The sequence below is a fragment of the Ipomoea triloba genome, chromosome 3 (assembly GCF_003576645.1).
Source record: "Ipomoea triloba cultivar NCNSP0323 chromosome 3, ASM357664v1".
NCBI classification, from domain to species: Eukaryota; Viridiplantae; Streptophyta; class Magnoliopsida; order Solanales; family Convolvulaceae; genus Ipomoea; species Ipomoea triloba.
Window position 1 is genome coordinate 21608535 of NC_044918.1, and position 25996 is coordinate 21634530.

General features: G+C 36.5%; 3 protein-coding genes across 4 annotated transcripts; 1 reads left to right on the forward strand and 2 right to left on the reverse strand.

Annotated features, from left to right (window-relative positions):
• Window positions 1-5688: 5688 nt before the first annotated feature.
• On the forward strand, window positions 5689-12968 carry LOC116014255 (WD repeat-containing protein 91 homolog). 2 transcript variants are annotated; one of them, XM_031254276.1, is made up of 16 exons: window positions 5689-5825; window positions 6082-6650; window positions 6732-6854; window positions 7185-7326; window positions 7409-7659; window positions 7950-8008; window positions 8271-8365; window positions 8804-8906; window positions 9014-9108; window positions 9274-9336; window positions 10990-11065; window positions 11176-11284; window positions 11428-11540; window positions 12183-12241; window positions 12339-12447; window positions 12525-12968. In XM_031254276.1, the coding sequence occupies exons 2-16, from the start codon at window positions 6263-6265 to the stop codon at window positions 12657-12659; spliced, it is 1920 nt and encodes a 639-aa protein (XP_031110136.1). In that variant the 5' UTR covers window positions 5689-5825; window positions 6082-6262; the 3' UTR covers window positions 12660-12968. The 2 variants fall into 2 exon arrangements, with proteins under 2 accessions (XP_031110136.1, XP_031110137.1); XM_031254277.1 differs by having other exon boundaries at window positions 12360-12447.
• A 523-nt stretch (window positions 12969-13491) lies between these two features.
• On the reverse strand, window positions 13492-20240 carry LOC116011689 (plastidial pyruvate kinase 2-like). The gene is made up of 13 exons (XM_031251090.1): window positions 19837-20240; window positions 18750-19037; window positions 16807-16888; window positions 16681-16764; window positions 16249-16383; window positions 16018-16128; window positions 15814-15902; window positions 15524-15586; window positions 15234-15409; window positions 14889-14991; window positions 14623-14771; window positions 14006-14114; window positions 13492-13816 (listed from the first exon to the last, which is right to left on the reverse strand). The coding sequence occupies exons 1-13, from the start codon at window positions 20074-20076 to the stop codon at window positions 13709-13711; spliced, it is 1737 nt and encodes a 578-aa protein (XP_031106950.1). The 5' UTR covers window positions 20077-20240; the 3' UTR covers window positions 13492-13708.
• Window positions 20241-21854: 1614 nt separating this feature from the next.
• On the reverse strand, window positions 21855-25466 carry LOC116011919. The gene is made up of 3 exons (XM_031251352.1): window positions 23193-25466; window positions 22896-23087; window positions 21855-22777 (listed from the first exon to the last, which is right to left on the reverse strand). The coding sequence occupies exons 1-3, from the start codon at window positions 25340-25342 to the stop codon at window positions 22225-22227; spliced, it is 2895 nt and encodes a 964-aa protein (XP_031107212.1). The 5' UTR covers window positions 25343-25466; the 3' UTR covers window positions 21855-22224.
• Between the last annotated feature and the right edge of the window lie 530 nt (window positions 25467-25996).

A 25996-nucleotide genomic window follows, 5' to 3' on the forward strand; every position in this document is an offset into this window, starting at 1 on the left:
TTCACGCAGCTCTTCCATGTTGTTGTAGTGGGGACCCGATCGCTGGGTACCATCTAGTTTTCTTAGCGTGACAGTTTGCGCTTCTTTAACGGTACTACCAGTCTATTAAGCATTGGATGTCTTTGTTCATCATACTAGGGGGGGGGGGGGNGCCTAGTTCAATTGTTAAAAGATGTTTTTAGCATATATGAATAAAAAATTTGGAATAAAAAAATGTTGGTGTTGTATTAATGGGCGATGGGTTGATGATACAAGAAGGAAGTTCTGTAAAAGCAATGGCAATATTCATAAAAGGAAAATTTTTAAAAACATATTACATAATCTCTAAACCGGTTTGCAAAACTCCTCTCAACTTCCTGGACAAGCTCCTCATTATTGGCCCCTAGATTGTACTGGCGTAAACCCGTCTCACACAACCTACAATGAAAAAATTTGTAATTAGTCAAAACACAGTCAACACATTTTTAGAAAAAGACATAGTGCATAGCGTAAAATTGGTTGAACATCTTTACAGTTAAGTAATATAATATTGATGAGCTGTGAATCGCTCTTTGATGTCCAAATATAAGTTGTAGGCAAATCCGGGTCAATTACACCATTCAAATTTCGACCAATACGTGTCCTCCTACTTTGTACGTGATCTTCAAAGTAAAATGAAGTGAAATGTATTGTCTCTTCAATCAAGTATGCATCACATATTGACCCTTCAATATATCTCTTATTCTTCATTTTAGATTTGAGATGGTTAATAAACCTTTCAAATGGATACATCCAGCGATATTGGATTGGTCCACCTAAGCATGCTTCATCAGCCAAGTGTATAGGCAAGTGTTCCATGCAATCAAAAGAGATTTTTTTAGCCCGACCAATCAGCCATTGAAGTGCTGACCGGTCGCTGCATGCGGGTCACCGGTCGATCAAAATCGACCGGTCTCTCTAGTTGGGCACCTAGATTTAGGTTCATAAATTTGAATTTTGAATTTCAGCTTTTTTTTAGTATAAATACCCTTTCTCCTCTTCATTTCCCCTACTCTCTCATTTTCTCTAGCCCCACACTTCCTCCCAAAGCTCATTCTCCTTGGTTGTTTTACCCTACCATCTTGAGTTGCCGCCACCCGTCGCCGGACGCCACCTTCGCACTGCCATCCGCCTGTAAGATTCTGGTGGCATTTTTTTTTCCAGAATATAGTGTTGGAGAGTGACCGACGACCCCTTGCCTCTAGCGTTGAGTGACTGCTCGGTCAGCGCGATGGCTAGTGATTGGTCGGCTAGCCCTTTTATTGTCGGCGCTACGCGACCTGTCGGTTATCGGTGGTGGCTAGTTGATCGATCGCTCGTCTAACCCGTCAGTCAGCCCCTCGAGCTGACATCCCCTTTTTTTTGGGAATATAATGTGTTTGTCACCTCTTTTTAAGGTTAGCTAGTGGTTCTTCTGCTTTTTTGTCTGACATCTCTTGGTTAGTCCATTTTCAAGCCATGTTTTTGTTTGATGCTTCTTCCAGGTTAGTATCATGCCTAGGATAGTTTATTCGTCTTTCGTATCACAACCTACTTCTGACCCCTCATCTTCTGTTACCGAGGAATCTTCCTCTTCGGGTGTTAGTTTATCTCTCTTTGTGAGTGGTTTCTCGAGATCATCTGCCAATTCTAGGACGTTAATTTTCTCGTCTGCGTCCAACCCCATAGTGTTGTCTTCCCGCTCCCATTCACCTTCTAGTCTTCCTTTAACCAAGTCGGTCCGTCATACTGTTCCTACTCCCTGTTGACCGATTTCGATCCTTCTGCCTTTGTAGACGATTCCCCCATTGGGTACCTATTTGCCTGAATCCTCTTCATTTTCTCCTTTAGTGAGAGGTCCTAGTATCTTTGAGGATACCGATCCCTTTCGTTCTCACACTTTTATTTTGAACCACGCTCACTTGGGGTACATTCGTACCTTATTGGGTCCTTTTACAGTCCATCGATGATTCCCCTGAGGGTGGTTATGTGGGTTTATCGTTGATGGTCGTTATGTGGGGTTTCACATTCCTACTTACCCTTTGTTTAACGAGATTTGCAAATACTTTCGTTTACTGTCTGGTCAGTTGTCTCCTAATTCCTTTCGTTTTCTGGTGAGTTTCCTCACTTTATGCCACCATCTTGGTATTTCGCCCACCTTTTCGCTCTTCACGCAGCTCTTCCATGTTGTTGTAGTGGGGACCCGATCGCTGGGTACCATCTAGTTTTCTTAGCGTGACAGTTTGCGCTTCTTTAACGGTACTACCAGTCTATTAAGCATTGGATGTCTTTGTTCATCATACTGGGGGGGGGGGGGTATTTTTTATTTCTCAACTTCTTGGCCTTCTTTCTACTTTAAGCTTGACCATCCGCATGCACCGACCGGGGTGCTAACCCAACATATACAGGCTTTTCGAGGCCTCAGTTTGGTGTAGGTGCGAATCTGGACTCGACTGAGGGCTTTAAAGAAAGTTGGGTTGCTACCTGCGAGTGATACGGAGATTGGGTTATCACTTTTTCTCTTCTCCTAATTTCAGGTGACTCTTATTCGAGGTCTAATTTGGACGTTGAGGCTCTGTCCGTTCATTGCGTGGGTATAGCCCCTCCTTCTGGCTCGTCTTCTCATCCTACTTGTCTAGAGATAGCCACCCATGAGGAGCTTCTATGCGAGCAGTTTCGTCGAAATACTCGGTCGTATACTACCACTTGGCCTCTCAACATCCTTCTGTTGCGGCTTCTTAGGATAAGGTAGGGTAAGAGGCTCATGGATGGATCCTTTAATTTGCTCCCCCCTTCTATTTCTCGCGATTGGTTCGTTTCTCCTAGCAATAGCAACAGCGTCTAAGATGGAGCAGCAAGCCGAGCAAGAGGCCTCACAGAAGAGGGCTAGGGTGGAGCTTGATAAGGATGAGCCAATGTCGTTTGGATCAGAGTCGCGACCTTTGACTTTGACTGTGATCGACTGGGGAGATTTCACTATGTGTGGCAAACGCTTCAATTTCAATCTTTTAGAGTGGGGAGATTGCGTTATCTTTCCAGGTGATTGCTCAGCTTTACCAGGTAAGTAGATCCCAAATGTGGCCTTTAAGCTCTTTTTTTTTTGTGTTAGTCACTAATCATGTTTTAACTTTTCGTCGGTTGTTTTCTTGTGGTTAGGCGATTATAGCCAGCATTGAGAGTTTTGGGCGTTTTCGTGCATGCTTCGCAGAGGATCTTCGTGCCGGTGTGGACGAGTTGTCTGCTCAAGTAGCCGAGTTTTTCTCTCAATACCAAGGCCAGGTGCATGCTGTGGAGCTTAGCTTGGCAGCCAATGCGGCAGCCTAGCGAGCATAGTGGGCGGCTAAGGAAGCTTTGAGAACCTCCGAGGAGAAGTGCCAGAAAGCTGATGAGTTATTTCGTTCGGTAGTTGTGGATTACCGGTACTCATAGCGGTTTAGATTGTATGCTTTAGAGGTGATCCGTAAATCTCTTGTTGATTTCACGACAATTAGCAAGGAGTGGTTGTCTACCCCCGAGAGTGTTAGATATGCTAGTGACATGTCGTTAGAGGACTATTATGCGGGGATGCGGTATATACAGTAAGATATTTACAATGCCTTGGGGGCCTCTGGTCCTCAATTTATACTGGCTGATCTAGGTCTCTCTTCCCTTCTCCATCCGAGCTGATCGGCATCTGAATAAGGAACCAACCACTCCGGTGTTGGATTTAGATACTACCTCTGTCGTGCATCCTCCCGGTTTTTTGCCATCACAGGGCTCAAGCAAGGGGCAAGAGATTCCTTTAGACCACAATTATCTAAACTCGACCGTCAACCTTCAGGTGTTGGCTGATCTTTCTATTGCCAATGTGTCTTTTGGGCAGCTGGACAATGTAGGTCAAATGACTGATGACTTTAGTCGCTAGGATGGGCCGGGTCGAGCAAGGGGATGCTTCCAGCCGAGATCTTGTTTTCTAGGTGATATGTAGGAGTTTCTCTATTTTCTACTTTTTTTTTACTTGTATGGTTTTGGGCTACTGGAAGTTATAATTGGCGATTTCAAGTCCACTTATTTTGATCTTTTGTCTTGTTCATTATGTGTTTCTGTTTTGTTCTATGCTTTTGTTTTTAGCGTTTTTTTTGTTGCGCATTTGTTTGCGGTTAGTATCTTGATATTCTGTTTAATCTAAAAACATAATAAGTCACAATCAAGGTTATATCCTTGATTTACGTCTCTCTTTTTTTATGCTAATAAATGTATACATTTTACTTTAAATGTTGTACACTCCAATGTTATTAGACAAAATTGTCCCTACTACATTCTTGTTATACAAAACTACCCTTACACTGTTATAACACCGTTAGTTTTTAACTCCATCATTATTATCATACACCTATATCTATCATATCATTTTCCTATTCCTTAATTATCATTTTATTAAAATCATTATATAATTAATTTAATGGTTGATTATATTTTAATTAAATTTTATGAATGGTAAATCATATATGTGTGTGTATAAAATACATATTTGTGTATATATAATTTGAAGTAAAATTTTTAATTATTTATATTTATTAATGTTTTAATATTGGGCAAGAACTTTTGCGCGTTGCGCATACAAATACTAGTTATTTGATACATGTCTCTACTATCATTTCGTTTTGCCAGATTTATGAGAATGTTTCAAGTTTTCAGATTTATTATCCTATTCATCCAATATTTCGTTCCGCCAAAGATTTTTGAGAACGTTTCAAGTTCTCAGATTTGTCATCCCATCCATACAATTTTCCCTTTCGTCAAAGATTTTTGAAAACATTTCAACTTCTCAGCTTTATTATACATTCATCCAATATTTCCTTCCGTCCCAGATTTCTGAGCACGTTTGAAGTTCTCATATTCGTCATCCCATCCATCCAATACTCTCTTCAGTCGAAGATTTTTTGTGAACGTTTCAAGTTCTTAGATTTATCATCCCATCCATCCAATATTCCTTTCTACCAAAGATTTTTGAGAACGTTTCAAGTTTTCATATTTATCATCCCATCCATCCAATATTCCCTTCCGCCAAAGATTTTTGAGAATGTTTCAAGTTCTCAAATTTATCATCCCATCCATCTAATATCCCCTTCCGACAAAGATTTTTTAAAATGTTTCAAGTTCTCAGATTTATCATCCTATCCATCCAATATTCCCTTCGCCCATATGTATCAAATTCAGTCTTGCCTACTCCTAGATTTTGTACTAGACTTCTTACTGTCTCTATTTTGCTAGTGGCCCTTGACTCTTTCACCTAATAGACCTTTTACTAATGGCCCCTATGTTCTGGGACTGGTCTTCTGGCTATACTATTCCTCTTGTTCTTATTTGAAAGAACGTTTTATGTTCTTATTGAAGCTTGATAAAATAACAATTGTATTTGGGAGTAATTGTAGTCAAGTTAGTCAAATTGTTGACTTAGTAACTACAATACTACAAGTTCGACTTCTAGGAAACGGCCTATTGGCATTTTTTATTTGATCCAGACAGTTTGTAGCTCTTCCTCGTATAGAATCACAAGACGAGATTTAGTCGGTGCATACTCTCAAATAGTGACCCTGAGAATCCCTCCTTACCCAAAAAAATAATAATTGTACCTTTTTTAGTATATACTTTTGTAGAATGACGTGCATGCATTTAATTAAATTTTAAAAGGAAATAAAAAATATAAATAGTAGTCGATACAGAAAGAGTTGTGGGCAAAAAGGTGAAATCCTTGTGATTTACTTTGTGATTATCGCATCCTTCACATTTGTTAGAGAAACAGCGTTGAATCGCAGACGTAGGAAGCACAAATCAGTTTTAAAAAGGTGTGCTTAATTCCATGCTTTCAATTTGCTGTTATTATTAATTGTAATGTCATACCCCTGTGTGTCTAATCCCTAAAATTCTAGATACGATTGAACTGATCTCTGTTTCTGTTTGTTCTAAAATTTTCCTATATGCATTGCTTTTGTGAGTTAGTTTCTGGGTGAAGTAGATGAAACCTAGTTCTTATTTTGTTAATTTATACAATCATCTGCATATCTTCCGCACGAAATCCAAGTGGTTTATATGTGTTTGCAGGTCTTATGGAGCAGCAGAAGTATTGATTGGAGAAGTCTGAATATTTTTAGAAAATGTTACAGAACGTGTCCTTAATTCATTCTTAAATTATCATTTGACTTAGGAGTAGCATACTTGGGAATATGCAATGCAAACATTTGCAGTATTTAATGGACGAGTTGGTCTGAGTTTTTAAGGAGAAATGGAGAATCTGCAGTATGCTGAGGAGCTAGTGAGAGAGTTTCTTGTGTTCAGAGGGTTTACAAAAACCCTTCAGGCTTTTGAGAAAGAATTAGGCACTGATATTGGGAAAGGGTTCCAAGTTGATAGTTTGTTAGACTTGATTTTCTCTGTGTACATTCCAAAATGTCAAGCTGAGAACTTGGTTAATCTACTTCACTTTTTCAAGCAATGCTTTGGTTCTTACGAGGCCGAGCTTATGTCTACTTTGTCAAAATTGGAAGTCTCTATTATACGGTATTATATCATACACGCCTTGCAAACAGGACGGAAGGAGAAAGTAATGGAATTTTTTAATTTCCATGGCAACGTGTTGCTGCAAAAACATGAAGACTGGGCCTTATGGTTTGGTTGGCTCTCTTTTTCATTCTTTTTGTGACTTTGGTGATTTCTCCTTCTCATCTTTAATCATCTTTTAAAATTTTTTGCAGCCCTCCCATATCATAAGAATCCTCAGTTGGATCCTGAATTTCGTTTGTACTTCTCTAAGGAGTGGATCAATACCTTGCATCTTTCTGTCAGGAACTTTCTGAGCAAGATGCTTAACAGTACTCATATCCTTCGGCATAGATTTTTATTACCTTTCTTTGGCAGTATTTGCTTTAATTTTATCACCTTTAACTATCAACAAGAAGGTACTATCAACAAGAAGGTTTTGAGTGATATTTATCTGAACATTAGTTCTTTTATTAGTGAGTTTACCACTTTCCTTGATTGCTTGCTTTCAGTTTACTTGTATTTCAGAGCAGCTATAGAGTAGTCTATGGCATCTAATCATGAGATTACTGACAAAATTGTGATAGATGGAAATTTCAACTGTTATTGACTATAGATTTCATCAGCACCCTCAATTTACTCTTTGAACTTCTCCTTAGCCAAATTACGCATCCCTGCATTACTGAAGATCAGTTCTGAACAGAACACTGTGAATCGTCTCAAGGGAGACATTAAGCAACTTAATCTTAAAATTTCACAACTTCAGGCGTTGTTGGAGGAGAAAGAGATCCAGTTACGCCAAGCAAAGAGGTGAGAGATCCTACAGTTTCTATTCTCTATAATCTGAAGACCAGTAGAGAGTAGACCACTAATTTCTTTCTTCTATTGTCAGTAACACTTCAGCAACTACAAGAGTACCAACCCTTGGAATGAGCAGCTCATCAAACATTAAAACAGGCTTTCAGGAGCAAAATGTTTCTTCTTCACCCAGGTTTTCTCATGACATTTGTGACCCTGCAACATCTAACATTGGTGAAAGAGAGTCTTCTCAATACATTAATGATACAAAACCTGCTCACTCTCAGGAGTTAATGTCCTGTATGAGCAAGAGTGAGAGAAGCAATGACTTCCAAAATGTTCAAGGTGAAGATTGTGTTAAAGTAGATGGTAACGCACACTATTGGTTTCTCAGGATTGAAAAATTATGTACATGGTAAAAGTAGACATGGGACTGGGCTAATTAATCATATATAAAACTGTTAATTTAACAGTCAGTCTGCTAAACCTTGGATCTGCCTTTAAAAGTTTTTAAAAAAAAAAAAAACAAAAAAAACAAAAAACAAAAAACAAAAACTTGCCTCTGCCTTTTTTTTTTTTTAAAAAAAAACTCTATTTTTCTTAGGCTACTTAACAAACTAAAAGTTTTATGACAGACACTGGCAGTGAAATGCAGGGAGAAGAAGAATTCCCAGAAGTGAGAGTAGACTTTCAGGTGAATTGCTTATGTGGCAAAATGAAGTTATTGAATCTCTTGTTACCAATTGAGTCATTTGTTCTGTTTTCCTTTCATCTTTTCATTTTGAACTGAATTTTTTAATGAACAGCTTCTTTTGAACATTTTGTTTTTGTTTCAACTTCCACTTATGATTTTCGAAGCCTTCTTTCTTCTTCTTGCGTCTCTTTATTTTTTAATTTTTTAATTTCATTATATTTGAAGATGGGTTAAATGATGTTTCTGAAACCTTATATTATAGGAGACATTCCTTGGCCACACAAGTCCAATCACACGGTGCCGCTTTTCTGCATCTGGGGACAACATAGCCAGTGCTTCTGTGGATGGGACAGTTAGGTTTGTATTCTAACCTATGCAAGCATATAGTGCAGAAACCCAAGAAAACCAGTTTCATATCATATTTAAAACAGAAGTAGCTGGTGTAACCCAACTTTCTGAAATCAGCATAATGTTCAAAACCATTTTCTGGGACATCTTTAGTACACTTCTCATAGTAATCTGATCTTGCTATTCCTTTCCATTATTATGCCTTGTGTATTTTGGTGCTAGTCCCAACAGTGTGATTCACATCTTTTTACAACAATGCTAAACTGCATAAGTGATGTTATTGATTTCCATAGACCATAGGAACTTATGGCACTTGAAAGGTTATTTTAGCTTTACAGTCTTCTAGTGCACTTATTGGAACTGCGAACTGTATAAGTGGGACTGTACCAAACATGTGATCATCATCCAATTATAATTTCATTGCTCATACAATTCATTCTGATGAAGGATATGGACATATGAACCATCAGTTTCAGCATCAAGAAATGCAACTATATATTGTGGAGCTGAGATCATGTCACTTGAGTGGGATTGCAAATCTGATCGTCTGGTACATATAAGTGGATAATGTTTTCACTTTTTGTTTTAGACTATTATCTTCATTTTCATACTGGAAGTGAATGCTAATATTTGATGTAATGTATTTCATGAAATAAGCTTCTTATAGGCACAGCTGATGGAGGCATCAAAGCATGGAATGTTGATGCAAAGCGTGTTGTCTGTGATCTTAATTCCACTAAAGCATTCCCTAGGTTTTAAAATAATCCCTACGTTTACTGTTCTTCCATACCTTCCCACTTTCTTCCATACTACTAGCACTGTTTAACATTTTGTTCTCCCTACTATATGGAAGATTTGAAAATTTATCACTCTAACTTTCACATTTGTTTTTGCTTATTTATTTTGCTATGGTTCAGTGTGCTGGACTTAAAATGCAGTCCTGTGGAGCCCATTTTTGTGTCTGCCGCAGCGTCAACAAGGTACATTATGCATACACTTTCTGCCATTTAGCTAAAGGAATGAAAACGTATAAAATAGGACTAGGACTCCGTATGGAATGGAATAGACGAATAGAATAAGAATACTATTCCATTATTTGGTTCCAAATAATGAAGACATAAGGAATAATATTACATAGTTTAGTTGGCTTAATAAATGGAAAAGGAATAAATAGCGATATGACCAAGATGTCATAAAACATGTGTGCATATATATAGGCGTGAGATCAAGTGAGAAAGGATGCTAGCTTAAAAAATAAGAACAAATTACACCCCTCCATCACATTCAATCAATGATGTAGATGCTTGGAAAAAGGTGGTAGCATAATTGTTAATATGCAGAAGATTCAATGACTAGCAGAGCAACTAACCCAATGGCGTTTAATTTGAGGGGTAGAAGCATAAAAATAAAGGGCATATTCATAAGTAACTAAGAATGTGCATCACTGAGTATAATAAAGTGTTAAAAGGTACAATGTAAGTGCATGATAACCACACTAACTGAGATGTTAAATGTAGTTCTAAAAGAATAATATATTATTGTAATAGTGCACATTGTGCAATTGAAAGTGCATAATATATGCAATAGTAGTGCACAACTGATACAGAAAAAGTATATTGTAACTACATTAATCAAGAAATACTATATATATATATATATATATATATATATAACAAATAATTAATTGAAATATTTTCACTTAAACCAAACATATCTGAAAATATTTTGGATATCAAGTCTAAAAAATATCACAAATTATATTGTGGATCAAGGTTCACCATACGCATTGTGTACTCTGAACTAGATTATGTACTTGCAATTAACATAATATGTACTTTCAGTTAACAGATTATGTGCCTGTAAATAAATTGATGGTACATAATATGTTAACTGCATACATAATGTACTAACGGAAAGTACATAATATGTTCAGTGTTGCAAGTACATAATCTTAGCAGGTCCACAATGCGCACGGTGGACCCTGGTTCACAATATAATAATTGAAAAAATATCATTCCAAATTTTGAATTATTTTAAATAAAATTCAAATATCACCAACCCAATTTGACACACATATGCTTGCAATATTATTGTCAGTTATCACTAGCATTTGTATGTTAATATGAAAAAACTACTGGATTTCAAATAACTGTCTTTTCTTGAAATTATCACTAGCATTTGTATGTTAAATATGAAAAAACTACTGGATTTTAAATAAATGTCTTTTCTTGAAAATAATATGAACATATTTTCTATTTTGCTTATGGAAAATGAAAACGGAGAAAACTATGAAAAATGAACTAAATGGCCCTATGTATTCCTAAGTAGGGCAGAATAGCTAATACCTAGGGGCGATCTGAAAGTGACTATTCCCTTTATGAAAGAAATAGCTTATTCCAGGGAATATAAAAACAAACCAAATGTTGGAATAGGCCACTTTACAGAGTACCTTCATTCCTGACTTATTATGCAAACCAATGTGCTGTTAATTCAAGTTACCCAAAGTCTCAATTTTATTCCTGAAAGGGCAATATGTTTGCATTTCTGCGTGAGCTTGTGATGACCGATTTTCTCATAGTTATTACTGAACTCTATTTGCAAGGGGAAAGTTAATAAAAATTGCCTTTTTGCAGGCCTGGTTCCACTTACTTTGATAAATTGGGGTTTGCTTCATTAACTGTCTGGAACATGAGGACATGGAAATCCATGGTATGTGTGTGTTTGTCTCATAAATTTGAATGGCAATGAAGAAATCTTCCTTTATTATCTTCTTGCTTTGCGGATGACAGTTGTCGAGCCTTACTTTCTCACAACTTTAGACAGTCCTTCCTCTTGGTGAAGATCCACCTGCAATTACATCATTATGTTTCAACCACAATGGAAAGCTCTTAGCAGCTGCTGCTACAGATGGAATGATTCATATGTTTGGTATCCTGCTAGATATTTTTAAAGAATTTCCTCAACACCTCTCTTTTGGTCTTTCTTCTCTCATTTTGGGTGGGTGGGGTTGGAAGAAATTTTTGTTACTGTGTATCGGCCTTGTTGCATAACCAAACCTTAACAATTGAAAGATATGTCTGCTGGTCTGCAAATCACTGGGTGGCCAGCACATGATACTGCAATTAGCTCTGTGTTGTTTGGATCTGATGAGACAAGCATTTTCACTCTTGGAGCAGATGGAAAGGCAAGTATACTTCTGACAGTAATAATTTTTTATTTGAGTCCCTGTTTTTGGCCTTTGAGTACTGCTTCATTCCAATATGGGTATAAGATGTTTCGTGGCAGCATTTTGAAGATTGTTGAAAAGAATAATACTCCGTTTGTTCCATTTTATCTATCATGTTTACTATTCACTAGTCAAACTAACTCTTTCTTTTTTGTTTATTTTCTTTAATATTTTTTAATTTGATTTTTTGTGTTTAATAGTACTTTTAATGTAGTTTCTAAATATATAAATTTTATATACTAATATTAAACATAATATTATGAAAATTGAATTAAAAATAACTTTAGTCAAGCCTTGTTAACCAAACCAGACACATAAAATGGGACGGAGGGAGTAGCTTTTTTGGTACATCCAAGGGGCTGGGACTGGGGCTAGGGAAGAATACCATGATCCTCAAAACATACATTCATGGTGTTGTGATTGTTCATCTCATCTGCGATGGTCTTGGATCACTGGCATATGAAGTAAAATCTCCATCATTGTATTGCTTATTGCCATAAAAGTGAAATATTCATAACACTTGTAAATAATTTCATTGGCGTGCACATTGCTTAAACCAAAACCCTGAACATAATCTGAATCTGGTAGTTTGTTTGACAGATATTTGAGTGGAGCTTGCAGAACCAAGGAAAAGTACTCTGGTCCAGAAATTGCAGCAGGTATTTGAATCATTTGATAACTTTATCCCTTAGTTTATAGATTTGAATTCTTTTAGTTCAATAATAACTGGATCCCCCTGTGAATACATTACCTTAGTTTCTGCAACCTTCAAAGCAGTTCCCTATATAAGCAAGAAATGGCTTTAGATGCTAATGGGAATAGACTTCTGACGACATCTAATTCTCTAAGAGCACCAATTTATCAGGTATACTTTCCACCATCAAGTCAAATCACCACTATATAGTAGTCTCTCATCGATTACACAGATTTTAATGTTATTAGGTTGGAGGTTCCATGGGTGGGATGAGAACACTACCTCACACTGCATCTATAACAACAGTAGATTGGCATCCGATGCTGCCTATTTTCTTGACTGGATCTGCAGATCAATCTGTTCGGGTCACGTCATTATTGTGAGTGCATTTGTTTCACCCAAATTCTTCTGCATACACTTTACAGAAGACATTTATGAATAGTTTAGGAGAGAATGGTTCGAGTTATTAACATTGTCTGAATTATATAACACCCCGTTATTTCTTAAGCTGTTTCCCTAGATAAGCTTTCTTTTCTTTTTCTTTTTTTTTGATAAGCTTTTGTTTTTTGTATTTTTGTTGTGTGCTGTTTACAAGGTTGAGGGTTCTGTAGTGTAATATGCGAAGTGTAAACACACCAAAAAAAAAAAAATTTACTAGAGTACATTGAATGGTTTCTTATGCTCTTTCCCTAGATAAGCTTTTGTTTTTTTGTATTTTTTATTGTGTTGTTTACAAGGTTGAGGGTTTTGTAGTGTTATATGCGAAGTGTAAACACACACACACACACAAATAAAAGAAATAAAATATATATATATATATATAAAAGAGAAAAGTTTTACTAAATTAAATTGAATGGTTTCTTACGCACTTTCCCTAGATTAAAACAAAAAAAAAAAAGTTAATTCTATTTTTTGTTGTAATACACTTGTCTCTTTTTTTTTAAAAAAATATTAGCATGATCATTTTTTATCTTCCATTAACAAAACAATTTAAATCCCATAAATACACAATTTAAATCACATAAATACAAAATCATTTAGGTCTTTAATTATGATTTTTAAAAAATAAAAATAAAATAAAAATATAACAAGTCGAATATCTTTGTATTTAACGATCATCATACCACAATAATACTAGAACTAGAGAAGAATGTTATGGAAAAAGACTAAAAATGGGTCACCTAAAATGAAATTAACTCAAAAAAATTACTAAAGTAAATTGAATGGTTTTATTCATTACTGCCTTGAATAGAAAGCACAATACTAAAGTAAATTGAATGGTTTTATTCATTACTTGCATTGAATAGAAAGCACAATACGTAGAGCAACATATTACAGAAGTAACATGCAACATGAGTTGGGGCAAAAAAAAATAGCTAGGATGGAAGAAAAAAAAAGGGGTTCCAATTGAAATGAAATGAAATGAAAGGCTTTAAACTTTCCTAAGTTGAATGTTGTGAGTGGATTGAAGTCGCCAGATTGGTTGTGTGCCACTCTGAACAAGCGCTACCTGCTCTCCTTCCTTCACCATCCCTTGCTTCTGTATTGCCAATGAACCAATTTGTGACCACACATATACTATTACCAGACTACACTAGAAATGAAATGATCAATGAATGTCCCATTGAAACAATCAACTCATGATTTCAGAATTTCACATTGGAGTATTTGATTACTGCTCCAAAATGGATTATATTTTAAAATCAAGATATGGAGAGGATGACTTCACCTGCAACATTGACAATGCGTTTGTGAAAGTCTCCTCAGCATCCTTGGAGAACTCCATATAAATTGGGCATACACCTTGGTACAAAGCCAATCTCTGTTGTACCCTCTCCCTGCAAATCAATTAGTGGCATTAAAGACCTGCTAGTAATAATTTTGCAACACTGCTACATTGAAATCCATCAGAGTTTATGAAAAACTAGTGAAAACAACGAAGGTTATATATCATGTAGCATCATCATGCATATCTATGTCATATCAAGTAATCTTTGTCAGGTGTAAAACACAATTGATATTCACCATTTCAACAATGCTAATTAGTAAGCCTATAATGGAAGGAGTGACTCTCCTATGAGATGGGTCAGGTCAAGATGGAAATGTAATACTTATACTAATTAGGAATAAAGTGTTTTTTTACTTATAAGGGAAAATATAATACTTTTAAATCAAAATGTAAAAATATTACATTTTTTTCAAAAGTATTACACTTTCCCTTGTAAGTAACAAACATTTTATTCCTGATTAGTATTACACTTTCCAGTATAAGTATTACATTTTCATCTTGACCCGACCCATCTCATGGGCAAGAAATCTGTGTTTTGTCTAATGGAAGAGACTCACTCATTTGTGAAGGCAAAAATAGTGCCTGAAGGTCGAAAGTGGCTCAGTAAAATGGCCATGGAACCAGTTCTTGTAAAGACGATGATAGAGGTTCCAAGTGTGTTAGACATCATGGTGGCATGGAAAGCAAACATTTCACTCATATGGTTCTGCAGAAAACAAAATGATAATATGTCATGATACTGGAATAATAGTTTATAAAGCGGTGAGGAAGAGATGCAAGCATAGAAAGAACAAATCAGCCCAATAAACAAATAACAAAGAACCTTGAAGGCTTGGCCTAGATTGGGTGATGTTTCGCCACCAACTATGGTTGCTTCAGTCCTCAAGGAGACAGTGTGCATAACTTTAGCGGCTTTCAGGGGAAACCTGTTTCATAAATCAAATGGTTTGTTAATAACTAAAATCTATTGTGGAAAACCTTCCACAACACAACTTCTCTTAATACAAAGTATCAAGAAACCATAATCTGTACACCTCCACCCTTGGCAGGGTTGATTATGTTTACATAAGGGCTGATATGAAAGAGGCATTAACTAAACACCAGGAGAAATCAATGAGGATCTAAATAGAATAAGGTATGAAAAGTAGCTCATAGAGAGGTCACTTACTTTCCATGAGCTGTTTCACCAGAAAGCATAACAGCATCAGCACCTTCTCTGACTGCAATGGCAATATCTGATACCTCTGCTCGGGTTGGGGTTGGATGAACAATCATGCTTTCTAGCATATTTGTAGCAACAATTACAGCTTTTCCCATACTGCGGCATATCCTGATTATTTCTTCCTGCATTTTATGATGGAACAGCTTTTCTGTGACTGATCGGTTATACACAGAAACAAATGCTTTCATTTGTTAACTCTCCAGTCATGGCTATTCTATTCTTCAAGAAGTTATTACCTGCAATAATGGGACATCTTCGATTGGTAGCTCTGCACCAAGATCACCTCTTGCAACCATTGCCTGAAAATTATATACAAAACTGTTAAGATCTTATGTATCGTGACTATCCACCAAAAGAACAAAAATAGAGATAGAATTTTATTATATTTCATGATAAACAATGCAAATCCTACATGCTTGCCAAGCAATTTCTCTGATAAAAAATTAATTCACTTAAATACTTTATCTTATAAAATATCAATTGAAATATACTGGAGACCTGGCCAGTGAAAATTTAGGCAAATTACCCCATCAGATGCAGTTATTATTGAATGCAAATTTGGAATGGAATCTGCACTCTCAATTTTGACAATAACATGAATATCCGCACCACAGCCTGTGATAGAAAAGAACGTGACAGAAAATTAAAAAATTTAAACCACCTGCAATATAGCATTGGTCATCAACATACTAGCATTCTATTTGGAAGGAAATGCACCATATGAATTTACTTTTCAAATAATTCTTCAATTCATGAACCACTGCAGCATCTTTGACAAAAGAAACAGCATAAAAGTCTACTTTATTGTCCACTCCAAACTTGATGTCATCCCAGTCCTTTTCTGTTGTATTTTGATGAGAAAGAATAATAACCAAGTAAGAGCATATTTGTTTCTGCGGTGTACAGACAATAAAAATGTATACATGATATGAAATGAGATTTAAAGAATAATGGTTATGACCAGTAATAGATGGAAGTGTGGCACTTTTGCCTCGAACATTAAGATGTCTTCTAGATTTAAGCTCTCCTCCATCAACAACTTCACACTTCACTGAATCTTTCGTCTTGGATTTCACCATCAAAGACATCATGCCACCTGTAATAGAAATTATATAAGTACATATTTCCTTCAGTTCAAAGCAGAAATTGTCAGGTTAAAGCCCAGCTAAAGTTCAACCTTTCCTGATATAGAGTGGAAAGTCATTTATCACAAAAATCCACTAAGAAAAACTTTTTATTACATTCTCTAATGTGTTAACCTAGTAGAATTGCATTTGGTGATTCCAAGCACAATGATAAATCATCAACACAGTGAAAAGAAAAAATATAGAAAGAAGAAACACTGGCATACCATCAACAAGAAGCATGTCCCCAACTTCAACAACTGGCATACCATCAACAAGAAGCATGTCCCCAACTTCAACATCATTTATGAAATCATCATAGTTCACACTGACACAATCAGCTGTGCCAACACCCCTTTGAATTGTGAAACTGAATCAATCAGCTGTGCCAACACCCCTTTGAATTGTGAAACTGAATTCTTGTCCACTTTTTAAAGTGATTGGTTGGGGTAAGTCACCACTCCTAACCTCAGGACCCTGTCAGTTTGAAAATCACAGTACATAAGAAAGTATGACTTGGCAACCAAATAAGAAAGAGTTTGATACTATTAAAAAATAATTAACAAAATATAAGTAGTCCATAATGTATACATAATTTATAATTGCAGTATCTTGAGAAAAAGAACTGCAAGGACATGATTTCATGAGTCAGAAGTTTGCTCAATTAGAAACAAAAGCAAAGGCTAAAGAACTACTTCCTTTTGTTTCTCCCTCTAAGTGGAAAAACATTACCAACTAAATGTAATTCTAACAGTTAAAAACACAAGAAACCAGGTAGTTTCTACTTTCTATGCTTAGAAAATGTATAATTTGGAAAAATGGCTGTCTTCATTGCTAGGTCAGAAAGCAAATAGGGCATGGACCTACAATATTAAAAAGGGAAATGACCAAATAAGCACTTGAACTATTTGAGAAAGTTCAATTGCACCCTCAAATTAGAAAAAGCTCCATATAAACTAAGCCTTTTTGCCAGTAAACTACGGTTATAACCAGTTACCACTTATTTGGCTGTTGAAGTGTCCATATTTTGCTAATGTGTCCAAGTCTTTTCTTAGTTGACAATTTTCTTTTTATAATAATAATAATAATAATAATTCAGAAAAAGGTTCAAATTAGCCACCGAACTACCACGCAAAAGTGCAATTGGGTCATCCAACTAAAAACAAAAGTGCAATTAGGTCCCTCAACTGGCTAAAATTATGCAATTCAACCAAATTTGATCTTTTCCTCAGTCATTGCTGACATGGCTGTCATCCTATTAAAAATTTATTATTTTTTTAATTTATTTTAAATAAAATAACATTATATAAAAAAATCCCCCCCCCCCTTCCCAGTCTTCGTGTCCGGCCAGAGACGAAGAAACTTCTTTGTCTCCAAGTTGGATACGAAGAACCAGGCCGGAGACGAAGACTTGAGAAACCGGTCAAATTTGGTCGAATTGCATAATTTTAGACAGTTGAGGGACCTAATTGTACTTCTTTTTTTTAAAAAAAAAATTAGATGGCCTAAATGCACTTTTGCATGTAGTTCAATGGCTAATTTGGACATTTTTCCTAATAATTCATCTTTTTATTGGACAAAGTCAACAGAACAAGCTCAAAACCACCATAAATTTCACCAATGAAGCCGCCTTAGTCTTCTATATCAGATTAGGACAAAATCTAGATCCCTTTTGTTTTTATTATTTATTTATTTATTTTTGCTTCTGTAGTCATCTTGTGCAAACTGCAAGATCATATTTGTTCTCTTTTCTGTTTTTCCCTTTTCCCCTTAAAAAAAAAAACCAATGGTGACTCCTTGATGGGTGTTATCCACATTGTAAAAAATAAGAGAGAATATATGTGTTTATAAGGCCATGTGTTAGACTAGTTAATTGGTTGGATTCAATCTTTTAGTGTGGTTTGGTCCATGTGAACATGGTATCAGAGTCTGTTTGGTCCACTTTGTGAAGAGAGACTATATGGGTTTATAAGGCTATGGGTTAGACTAGCTAATTAGTTGGATTCAATCTTTTAGTATAGTTTGGCCCATGTGCATTATAGCCCAATCTTAGATTATAATAATGGGAAATTATAAATAATAAATTGAAGTGAACAGAATCTCTTAACAAACCATGTTAGAACGCCATCAATTTAACTCAACACACAACCACTCTAACACATTGGTGGGAACCATTCAACCACCTTTGTCTAAGCAATTTTCTGAACTGTAAGTCATTATTAGTCCTTTTGGGAACCCAAATGATGCAATAAACAAGACAAGTTTGCCGCCCATCCTATAGCAAGTGATGATGAAGATAATAATAAAAATTAATAATTGAATGAATGGATAAACTTACCTTGGTATCAAGCATGATGGCAATGACATTGTCTTTTGATTGGGCATTATATTCCTTAACCAAATCAATCACTTTTTGATGAGAAGCATGGTCTCCATGAGACATGTTGAGACGAGCAACATTCATTCCAGCCTCAGCCAGCTTCCAGATCATTTCTTTTGTGTTGGTAGAAGGACCAATTGTGCAAACGATCTTTGTTTTACGCCTCACTATGGGTTTAGACCACATACCCACTGAAGTGTTACCAAGTTGCTGAACTGTCTGTAAATACTGAATTTGTTCTTCATCCTGAATGAAAAACAGGAATTATAAAGCAATCAGTAAACCATGACAACAACGAACCACAACTATTTACGTTCTGAATTTGTGATCCAACTCTGAAATATTTCAAAACATTCATCCTTCAATTAAGAGGGTACCATTTCTCATTAGCCATAAATCACAAAGTATGTATACTGGTATACAACAACTTAACAAGTTGTTTACAAATTTTACTTATGTAACCCAGGAACTGTGGAAGTTGCAGAACATGTTGCTTGTATTATATTGTATTTAACTCCCTAATTATTCATATGTGAGTTAAAACTTATAGTTCAAAATCTTTAATGTGAAAATTTACAAAAATTGTGTGATTCTTATTAAGTTGAGTACTTTTAAGAAAAATACCAGAAGTGTATAATTTATCAAATAACCACATTTCTTGTTATCTTTTTTTCACATGATATATGACTAATCTGCATGCACCTGAATGCACAGACCTCAGATAGTCTCTTGAAGAGGTAATCTCTTCGAATTTACGGAAATATTTACCTTGGACCTATGTTGTGATTCAATTCCAATTATCCTGGAAGGCTGGAACACCTACCCTCCCGGCTCATAAATGAAACCAAAACTCGAATTCTGGAAAAATATCCTAAGAAAACTAAAAAAGGAACAAAGAAGCAAGTTGCAAACTCAAAAAGTAATCATCCTTTTCAAAACACTGCCTTGCTTCCAAATTTGCTTTCCTCTATTTCTATAAACATAATCTTATAAAGTAAAACTAAACAATGTAAGGATGAAAAACTGTTGGCAGTAAAAATGCGACCTGGGAAACATCGGCAGGAGACACGGGGAGGACTTGGGGCTCAGCGCGTGCAGATAGCTTGGCAGTAATCACAGGCGCATTAATCCGCACAGCTTTAGAGCTTTTGCTCCGCCCACTCCGAGACAACAATGTGGAGCCGAAGCCAGCCGGCTTGAGCTTCTCCACTCTTCTGTTGAGTGATCCGCAGCTAGGGCTCGGGAACGAGCTCTGAATCGAGCGAGTAGCCACCACCTGAGCCATTCTTCCTCCGAGAGTGAGAGAATTTGGAATTTAGAGAGAGAAAGTGAAGTGGTGGAGAAATGAGAGCGGAGGGAGAGTATAAAGGTGCGGCGGCGGAAATGAGAGACAGACTTTGAAGAAATCGCCGCTGAGTTTGGCGGAAGGACGGAATGGGGGGCTCTCAACTTCGTTTGTATCGAAATGGAAAAATGGAGGGGAACATTATTCTTTATTATTATTTGAGAAATGGAGAATTGAAAAATAAAAAATTGGAGATATATAAAAAATTGAAAAATGAAAAACAGATAAATGAAATCACATAAATTTTTTTAAGTGTTTATTTTTGTTGAAGTTTACCATACGGTTTATTTGAATTCTTGAATAAATCGTAATAATCCATTGTATATTGGAAAATCAGAACTCTAACGCTTCTAATATTTATAGGGGAAGTAAATTTAATTTTAATGAAAGTGTTAATGTCACATGTCTTAGAGTGTTTTTGAAATGACATGACTAGATATTTTCAAAATATTTTCAAAATTAATTTTCTTATGGACCAACAATCTCTACAGAGGTAGGAATGGGAATGGGGAGTTTTTTCCCATCCTCGGCGAGGACAATAAGTGGAAAGAAAGTTAGAAGATAGGGGAGGGGATGTGCCCTCATCTTGTCCCACCTCGTTGACATCTCGACCAAGATATGAACTAGTAAATTGTTGTGGTTTCATTAACAAGTTGAGCCATTTTGATTATCATCTCAACATTGTTAATAATATATGTAGATTGTTATGTGCCATTGAGTAGCTATGTTTTATTAGTTTCTTTGTTGGATCAATGCAGATTGATACTATGATATGTATAATTTAATTTGTTTTTCTATGATAATAATATCATATATTTTATTTTTCTTTTGATTAATTGAAAGGTTTGATTGAATTATACATTTGTATTTTGATAGTTTAAACTTGATGAAAATGGCGTATTTTGTTAATTATTATAAATGTATATTCTTATTTATTGGCTTATTGATCTAGCTAGATAAAACTACTTGTTTATATATATTATTTCAAATGTTTAATTAAATAAAATAGAAGATATTAATAAAAAGAGTTGTTGAGTGCTTTGTTTCCAAATGTTTAATGTTTAATTAATTAAAGGCAAAATTATTTTTGATCCTACAATTATACATGTGATACATACTTATTTTCAAAGTTATATGCATTATAATCTTTAACCCTTAAACTATGTGCGAAATAACAATTTTAGTCCCTATAAAAAACGTTACATAACATACATAAAATTCTTTATTTTAGCATAATCAACTAAATTATTGAACAATAATGAAATAAATTATATGCAATACTAATAATAATTTAGATAGCTTTCAAAAAAAAATAGTAATTTAGATACAATGACATAAATATACTAATTAGAGCATCCCTATCAAAGGATAATATTGAGTTATTGTCAGAGAAGCATCCACCATGGCAAGAGAGAGAAGGAGAGAGAGTGATTTGGAAGTTCTTACAAAGTATGAGATATTTAGATTCCCAAGAAAAAAATAAAAATTAATGCTTTCTTTCTTGTGTACGCCCAGCAGGCGCGTGCAGTGCACGCTTGACATTTGCTTTTTTATTTTTATTTTTTAAATTAAATTTGCTTTTTTTTTTCATCTCCTCCTATTTTCTCTTTCATAATCACACTTACAAAAACTTCTCAAAAACCGCAAAATAATTCAACTACTAAAGAATGCTCTTAAACTCGTCAGTTAATGAATTACATCAGATAAAGTGAATACTAAAGCAAAAATGAAGTGGAATTAACAGAAAGCAAACATCCAGGTCGAAGCTGGTCAAGGACTCAAGGGTTTAAGTACAAATGTAGGATCTGAATTCAATGATGGTATACTATGGTTAACTTGCATTTCTTAATGTTATCTGTATTATAAATTACAGAAGAAAAAAGAAGGGTCGTCTGTGATGTTTGGGATTTACACTTCGGACTAACAATGATGCATTAGCACTATCATCTTAGACCTTCCCTCAAATACTACCTACTGAAATAGTGAACTAAACAAAGCACTATCAATCTGTCATCTTAGATCTTGTTTTCTTGGATTGGCAGCTGATGAAAATCAATGCAGTAGCCAAGCCAGCTCTGAAGCTCATCATTAGCTATCCTGAAACAGTGCCTTGGAAACAGATTGTGAAGAGTTCCCGGAGTCTGTGTGCACCTCATCCCCATCACAAGAGCGCACACGTTTTCTTTCGGTCATTGGGGTTTCACACACCACACTGTAATGAGCTTTTCGCCTCTCTTTCCTTTTAGAGTCCTCCTGCTGTTCAGATTTTCCTTTTGGTGCCTTAAGCTGCCTGGGCGCCCATACTCTCTGCAGGTCTCGCATCCTTGAATGGTATACGAATCTCAGAGCTTTCTCTCTCCTTTCACGAGCTTCAGTTACCTTGCGTGCGTGTTCCTCCTCTCTAATCCCCTCAGAGCTCTCATTGGCATCTAGTGGCTGGTTGGAGTCATCTGCTGTAAAAATTGATTGTTGAATGCTATAGGATTCAGTCATTTCATATCTGTCTTGTTTCTCCCTCCAAGATTGATTACTATCCTCACTGTTGAAGAGGTGAGCCTGAATTTGGTCTTCATCACCAAACGGTAGTAGCTCCATTCGGGTGTAGATTTTATTTACAGCATCTTCAAGAATGTGACAATACCTGAATTTGGGGGTTTAGAGAGGGATGTGTTTGTTATCTTAGAACAGAATGGCCAGTATAACACAAATCACTAAACCAAAACTTACATGATAGGTTACATTAATGTGAAAATCTTTACCTTGTCCTGATGGTCCGCTCAACATAATCATAAAGGCTAACATGGCCATGAATGCCTCCTTCAACAAGGTACTGAATTATCTCTAGAAGGGAGCAAATATGCTTCACAAGCGTCTCCTTTGAGGAGTCTTTCATACTCGCAGAAAGATCTGAACGAAGTATTTCCATCCGGAGCAAAACCTGCAATTCATATCTAGTGCAAATTAAGGAAATACAGACAAGTATAAAATTCCGACTTGGTGAAGTTGAGTGACTGCAGGATATTTTTTTAACATTGAAGCTACAATGAAAAGGATACTCTCTAACAATAGTTTCTGAGGTTGTACTGAAATCAGATGCTTCAGAGGTAGGATTGTTAGACGCCAGCTTTTCTTTCATTTCTTTGGGCTTCCTTAATAGAAGTTCCATGAGTTCTGCAGCTAAGTTCTTATGAACATTGTCTCCTTTTATCTTTTCAGTACGAACACCTACGGTATCATCTGTTTCATATTTTTGAGATAACACACGTATAGATGACTTTACTAGACGTTCAGCAAAACTCTGCAAATCCATTCCAGATCTTAGACCATGCTCAATCTTTTTTGGAAGATTACCGAAAAAGACTTCAGCAGTTTCAGAGCAAGACAAAGATGCATCTCCCTCCTGCATTATGTTTACTTGAGAGAATAAAGGCTGTAACATGTCCTGCTGTGACTGGGATAAATGAGGAGGTGCTCTTAGCCAACTGCTGCTGGACTTTTTGATTTGCTCCATCCAGCATTTTAAGAACTTTAGCGTCTTTGGGGTTTCAAGTTTCCTGGCAAAGCAGACCTCAACCAAATCAAAATCAGAACATTTAAAAGCCAAGTCACAAAATGAGCTCCAAGACAGATTCTGAACCAAAGACTTCTTATTCTTTTTTCTTTTCCCATTCCCTAGTGGTTCACAATTCGTAGAAGTCGAAGTTTGAGAACTAAACACATTGCTGTCATTTGCATCAACAAGTGTGTCGTGAATCCTCTCCCCTACATCTGCAGACCCTGATTGATTCCAATCAGGTTCTTTAACATTATCATTTTCAATGACTGAAAGCAGCGCTAAGTGAACCGTCAGAGGCTTGAGAATGCCCGCAGATGTCTGTCCACTGTCACTTGAGAGGGACACTGTGGCCTGGCAGCCTTCCTTGTACAGAAAATTCAGCAGGATGTTCCAGATAGGCATGGAGTTTCTTTGTGTAATCTCGCCCGTCTCTCCAGACAATAAGTCAAGAACTCTATAAGCAAAGAAATCATCAGCAACTTTGGTTTTGCATTTCTTAGAATCTCCAGAAATCTCTCGTACTACAATGGAACCAGTTCTGCACCCCTCAACTTTTCCAGCCACACCATACCTTTGAATAGCCTTAATTTGCATCCTTATCACCCCTTCACCAATACACCAAACTGATTCTCCATTGCAGACCTCACTTTGTGAATCAATAAGTCCTAAAGTACTCAGAATATTATCAGTTCTGAGCCTAGGCAGTATATTCAGATTCAGAAATTCAAGATCACAACACTTCCATTCCAAAGGCTTTCCCTTCACATCAAGGATCTCAAGATTTAGATGTCCAAAACGACCTTTAAGAGCATCATCAGTACAATTCAAAAACTCTAAAGAAACCCCTATTTTAGGATATATCAACCCGAACGGAATCAGAGCAGAACCTAAAACAATTGAGTCCGTTGAACTAAAACCCCATCCATAGCTCTTAATTCCTTTCTCTAAAAGCATTAATCCTCCAAATTCATCAACTTTCACATTATCCACACACTCCACGGGGCCATCTCTCACATCAATCCAACTAAACTGAATATCTCTATTAGCAAACGCATTGCTTAGAGTACAAAACAACTCGCGAAATTTGACCATAAATCCATCAAAATCCCTTAAATTTTCGGAATTCCCACCCAGATTCATATACTCAGATAAGCAACCCATCGACTTAGGCATAGGCGAAAACAAAAGCACCAAATTCGAAGAAATTTTCGGGAAGTCGACACTAGCCATACCTGGGAGATTGTCGATTTCAGATTCCAAAGCATAATCGCGGATGATCTGGTGCAGAGAGCTCGCGACACAAGAAGCGCGAGGCGGATCTACCTCAAATTCCACCGGAATGGACATAGACGTGAGCACATCGGTAAGGGAAGCTAGGGTTTGGGAAGGGTGGGTGAAAGAGAGAGGAGAGGCGGATGCGTTACCGATGAGACGACCGACTGCGGAGGCGGAGAGGAGAGGGGAGAGAGAGGAGAAGAAGAATTTGAAGGAGAAGAGGGATTGAGAAAGGGGAGCGAAGGTTAGGAGGCGCTTGGCGGCTGCGGAGACGGAAGTTAGGTAACAGATAGGGTTCTGGAAAGTCTGCAGCGGGTGAAGATCTATGAGGAGGACTATGCGCTGGGTGTTCGAGTAGTCAAACGGCTCCGCCATTGCAGCGGAGGAGAGCTCAAACTGCGCCAAAGTTAATAGAGCGTTCAGATTCTCACGACACCAGAAATGGCTTCTGCCGGCGGCACGCGCCTAAGATTCCAGAAGGGACTGTGTTGGCGGCAAAACTGAATGAGCGGTAAAATTTCGTTTTGAATAATATCACTCATGAAATTGAAAATGTCTTTACGGGTCTACGGCGCACTGCATCATGTGACGGGAAACATAAACACGTGGCCCAGGATGCACAACTGTTGTTCTACAAATAACTTATAGGTGTTTATATATATATATTTTTAGAGTCATTACCATTTTTGGTCTTACTGTTATAGTGACATTGTCAATTTTAGTCCACTTCATTAATTTTTGCCACATTTTGATCAGTCTTATTTAAACCTTGCCACTTTTGGTCCATCGTTAGAAAATCCGTCCAAAGACCGTTAAATAGAGGGGTATTTTTGTCTTTTCACGATGTTTTTGTCTTTTGCCACATACCAGAGCCTCTGTTCAATGGAACCTCACAGCAGGCAGGTTTAAAGTGCCTGGAAATAGACCAGAGAATTCATTATGCCATGGGAGATGAAATATGGACCAGAGAATTCATTATGCCAACCCAATTGCAGCAAATGGGAGAAGAAGAAGATGAAGAATTTCTCT

Coding starts and splice junctions, on each gene's coding strand:
- LOC116014255 (XM_031254276.1), top strand. CDS start 6,263: ATGGAGAATCTGCAGTATGCTGAGGAGCTAGTGAGAGAGTTTCTTGTG. Junction 8,907..9,013: donor ATTGCAAATCTGATCGTCTG/GTACATATAAGT, acceptor TCATGAAATAAG/CTTCTTATAGGCACAGCTGA. Junction 9,109..9,273: donor TCCACTAAAGCATTCCCTAG/GTTTTAAAATAA, acceptor GCTATGGTTCAG/TGTGCTGGACTTAAAATGCA.
- LOC116011689 (XM_031251090.1), bottom strand. CDS start 20,076: ATGGCTCAGGTGGTGGCTACTCGCTCGATTCAGAGCTCGTTCCCGAGC. Junction 15,410..15,523: donor AAGATGTCCCATTATTGCAG/GTAATAACTTCT, acceptor CATAAAATGCAG/GAAGAAATAATCAGGATATG. Junction 14,772..14,888: donor ATCTAGGCCAAGCCTTCAAG/GTTCTTTGTTAT, acceptor TGTTTTCTGCAG/AACCATATGAGTGAAATGTT.
- LOC116011919 (XM_031251352.1), bottom strand. CDS start 25,342: ATGGCGGAGCCGTTTGACTACTCGAACACCCAGCGCATAGTCCTCCTC. Junction 23,088..23,192: donor TCAGAAACTATTGTTAGAGA/GTATCCTTTTCA, acceptor AATTTGCACTAG/ATATGAATTGCAGGTTTTGC. Junction 22,778..22,895: donor GAGCGGACCATCAGGACAAG/GTAAAGATTTTC, acceptor CCCCAAATTCAG/GTATTGTCACATTCTTGAAG.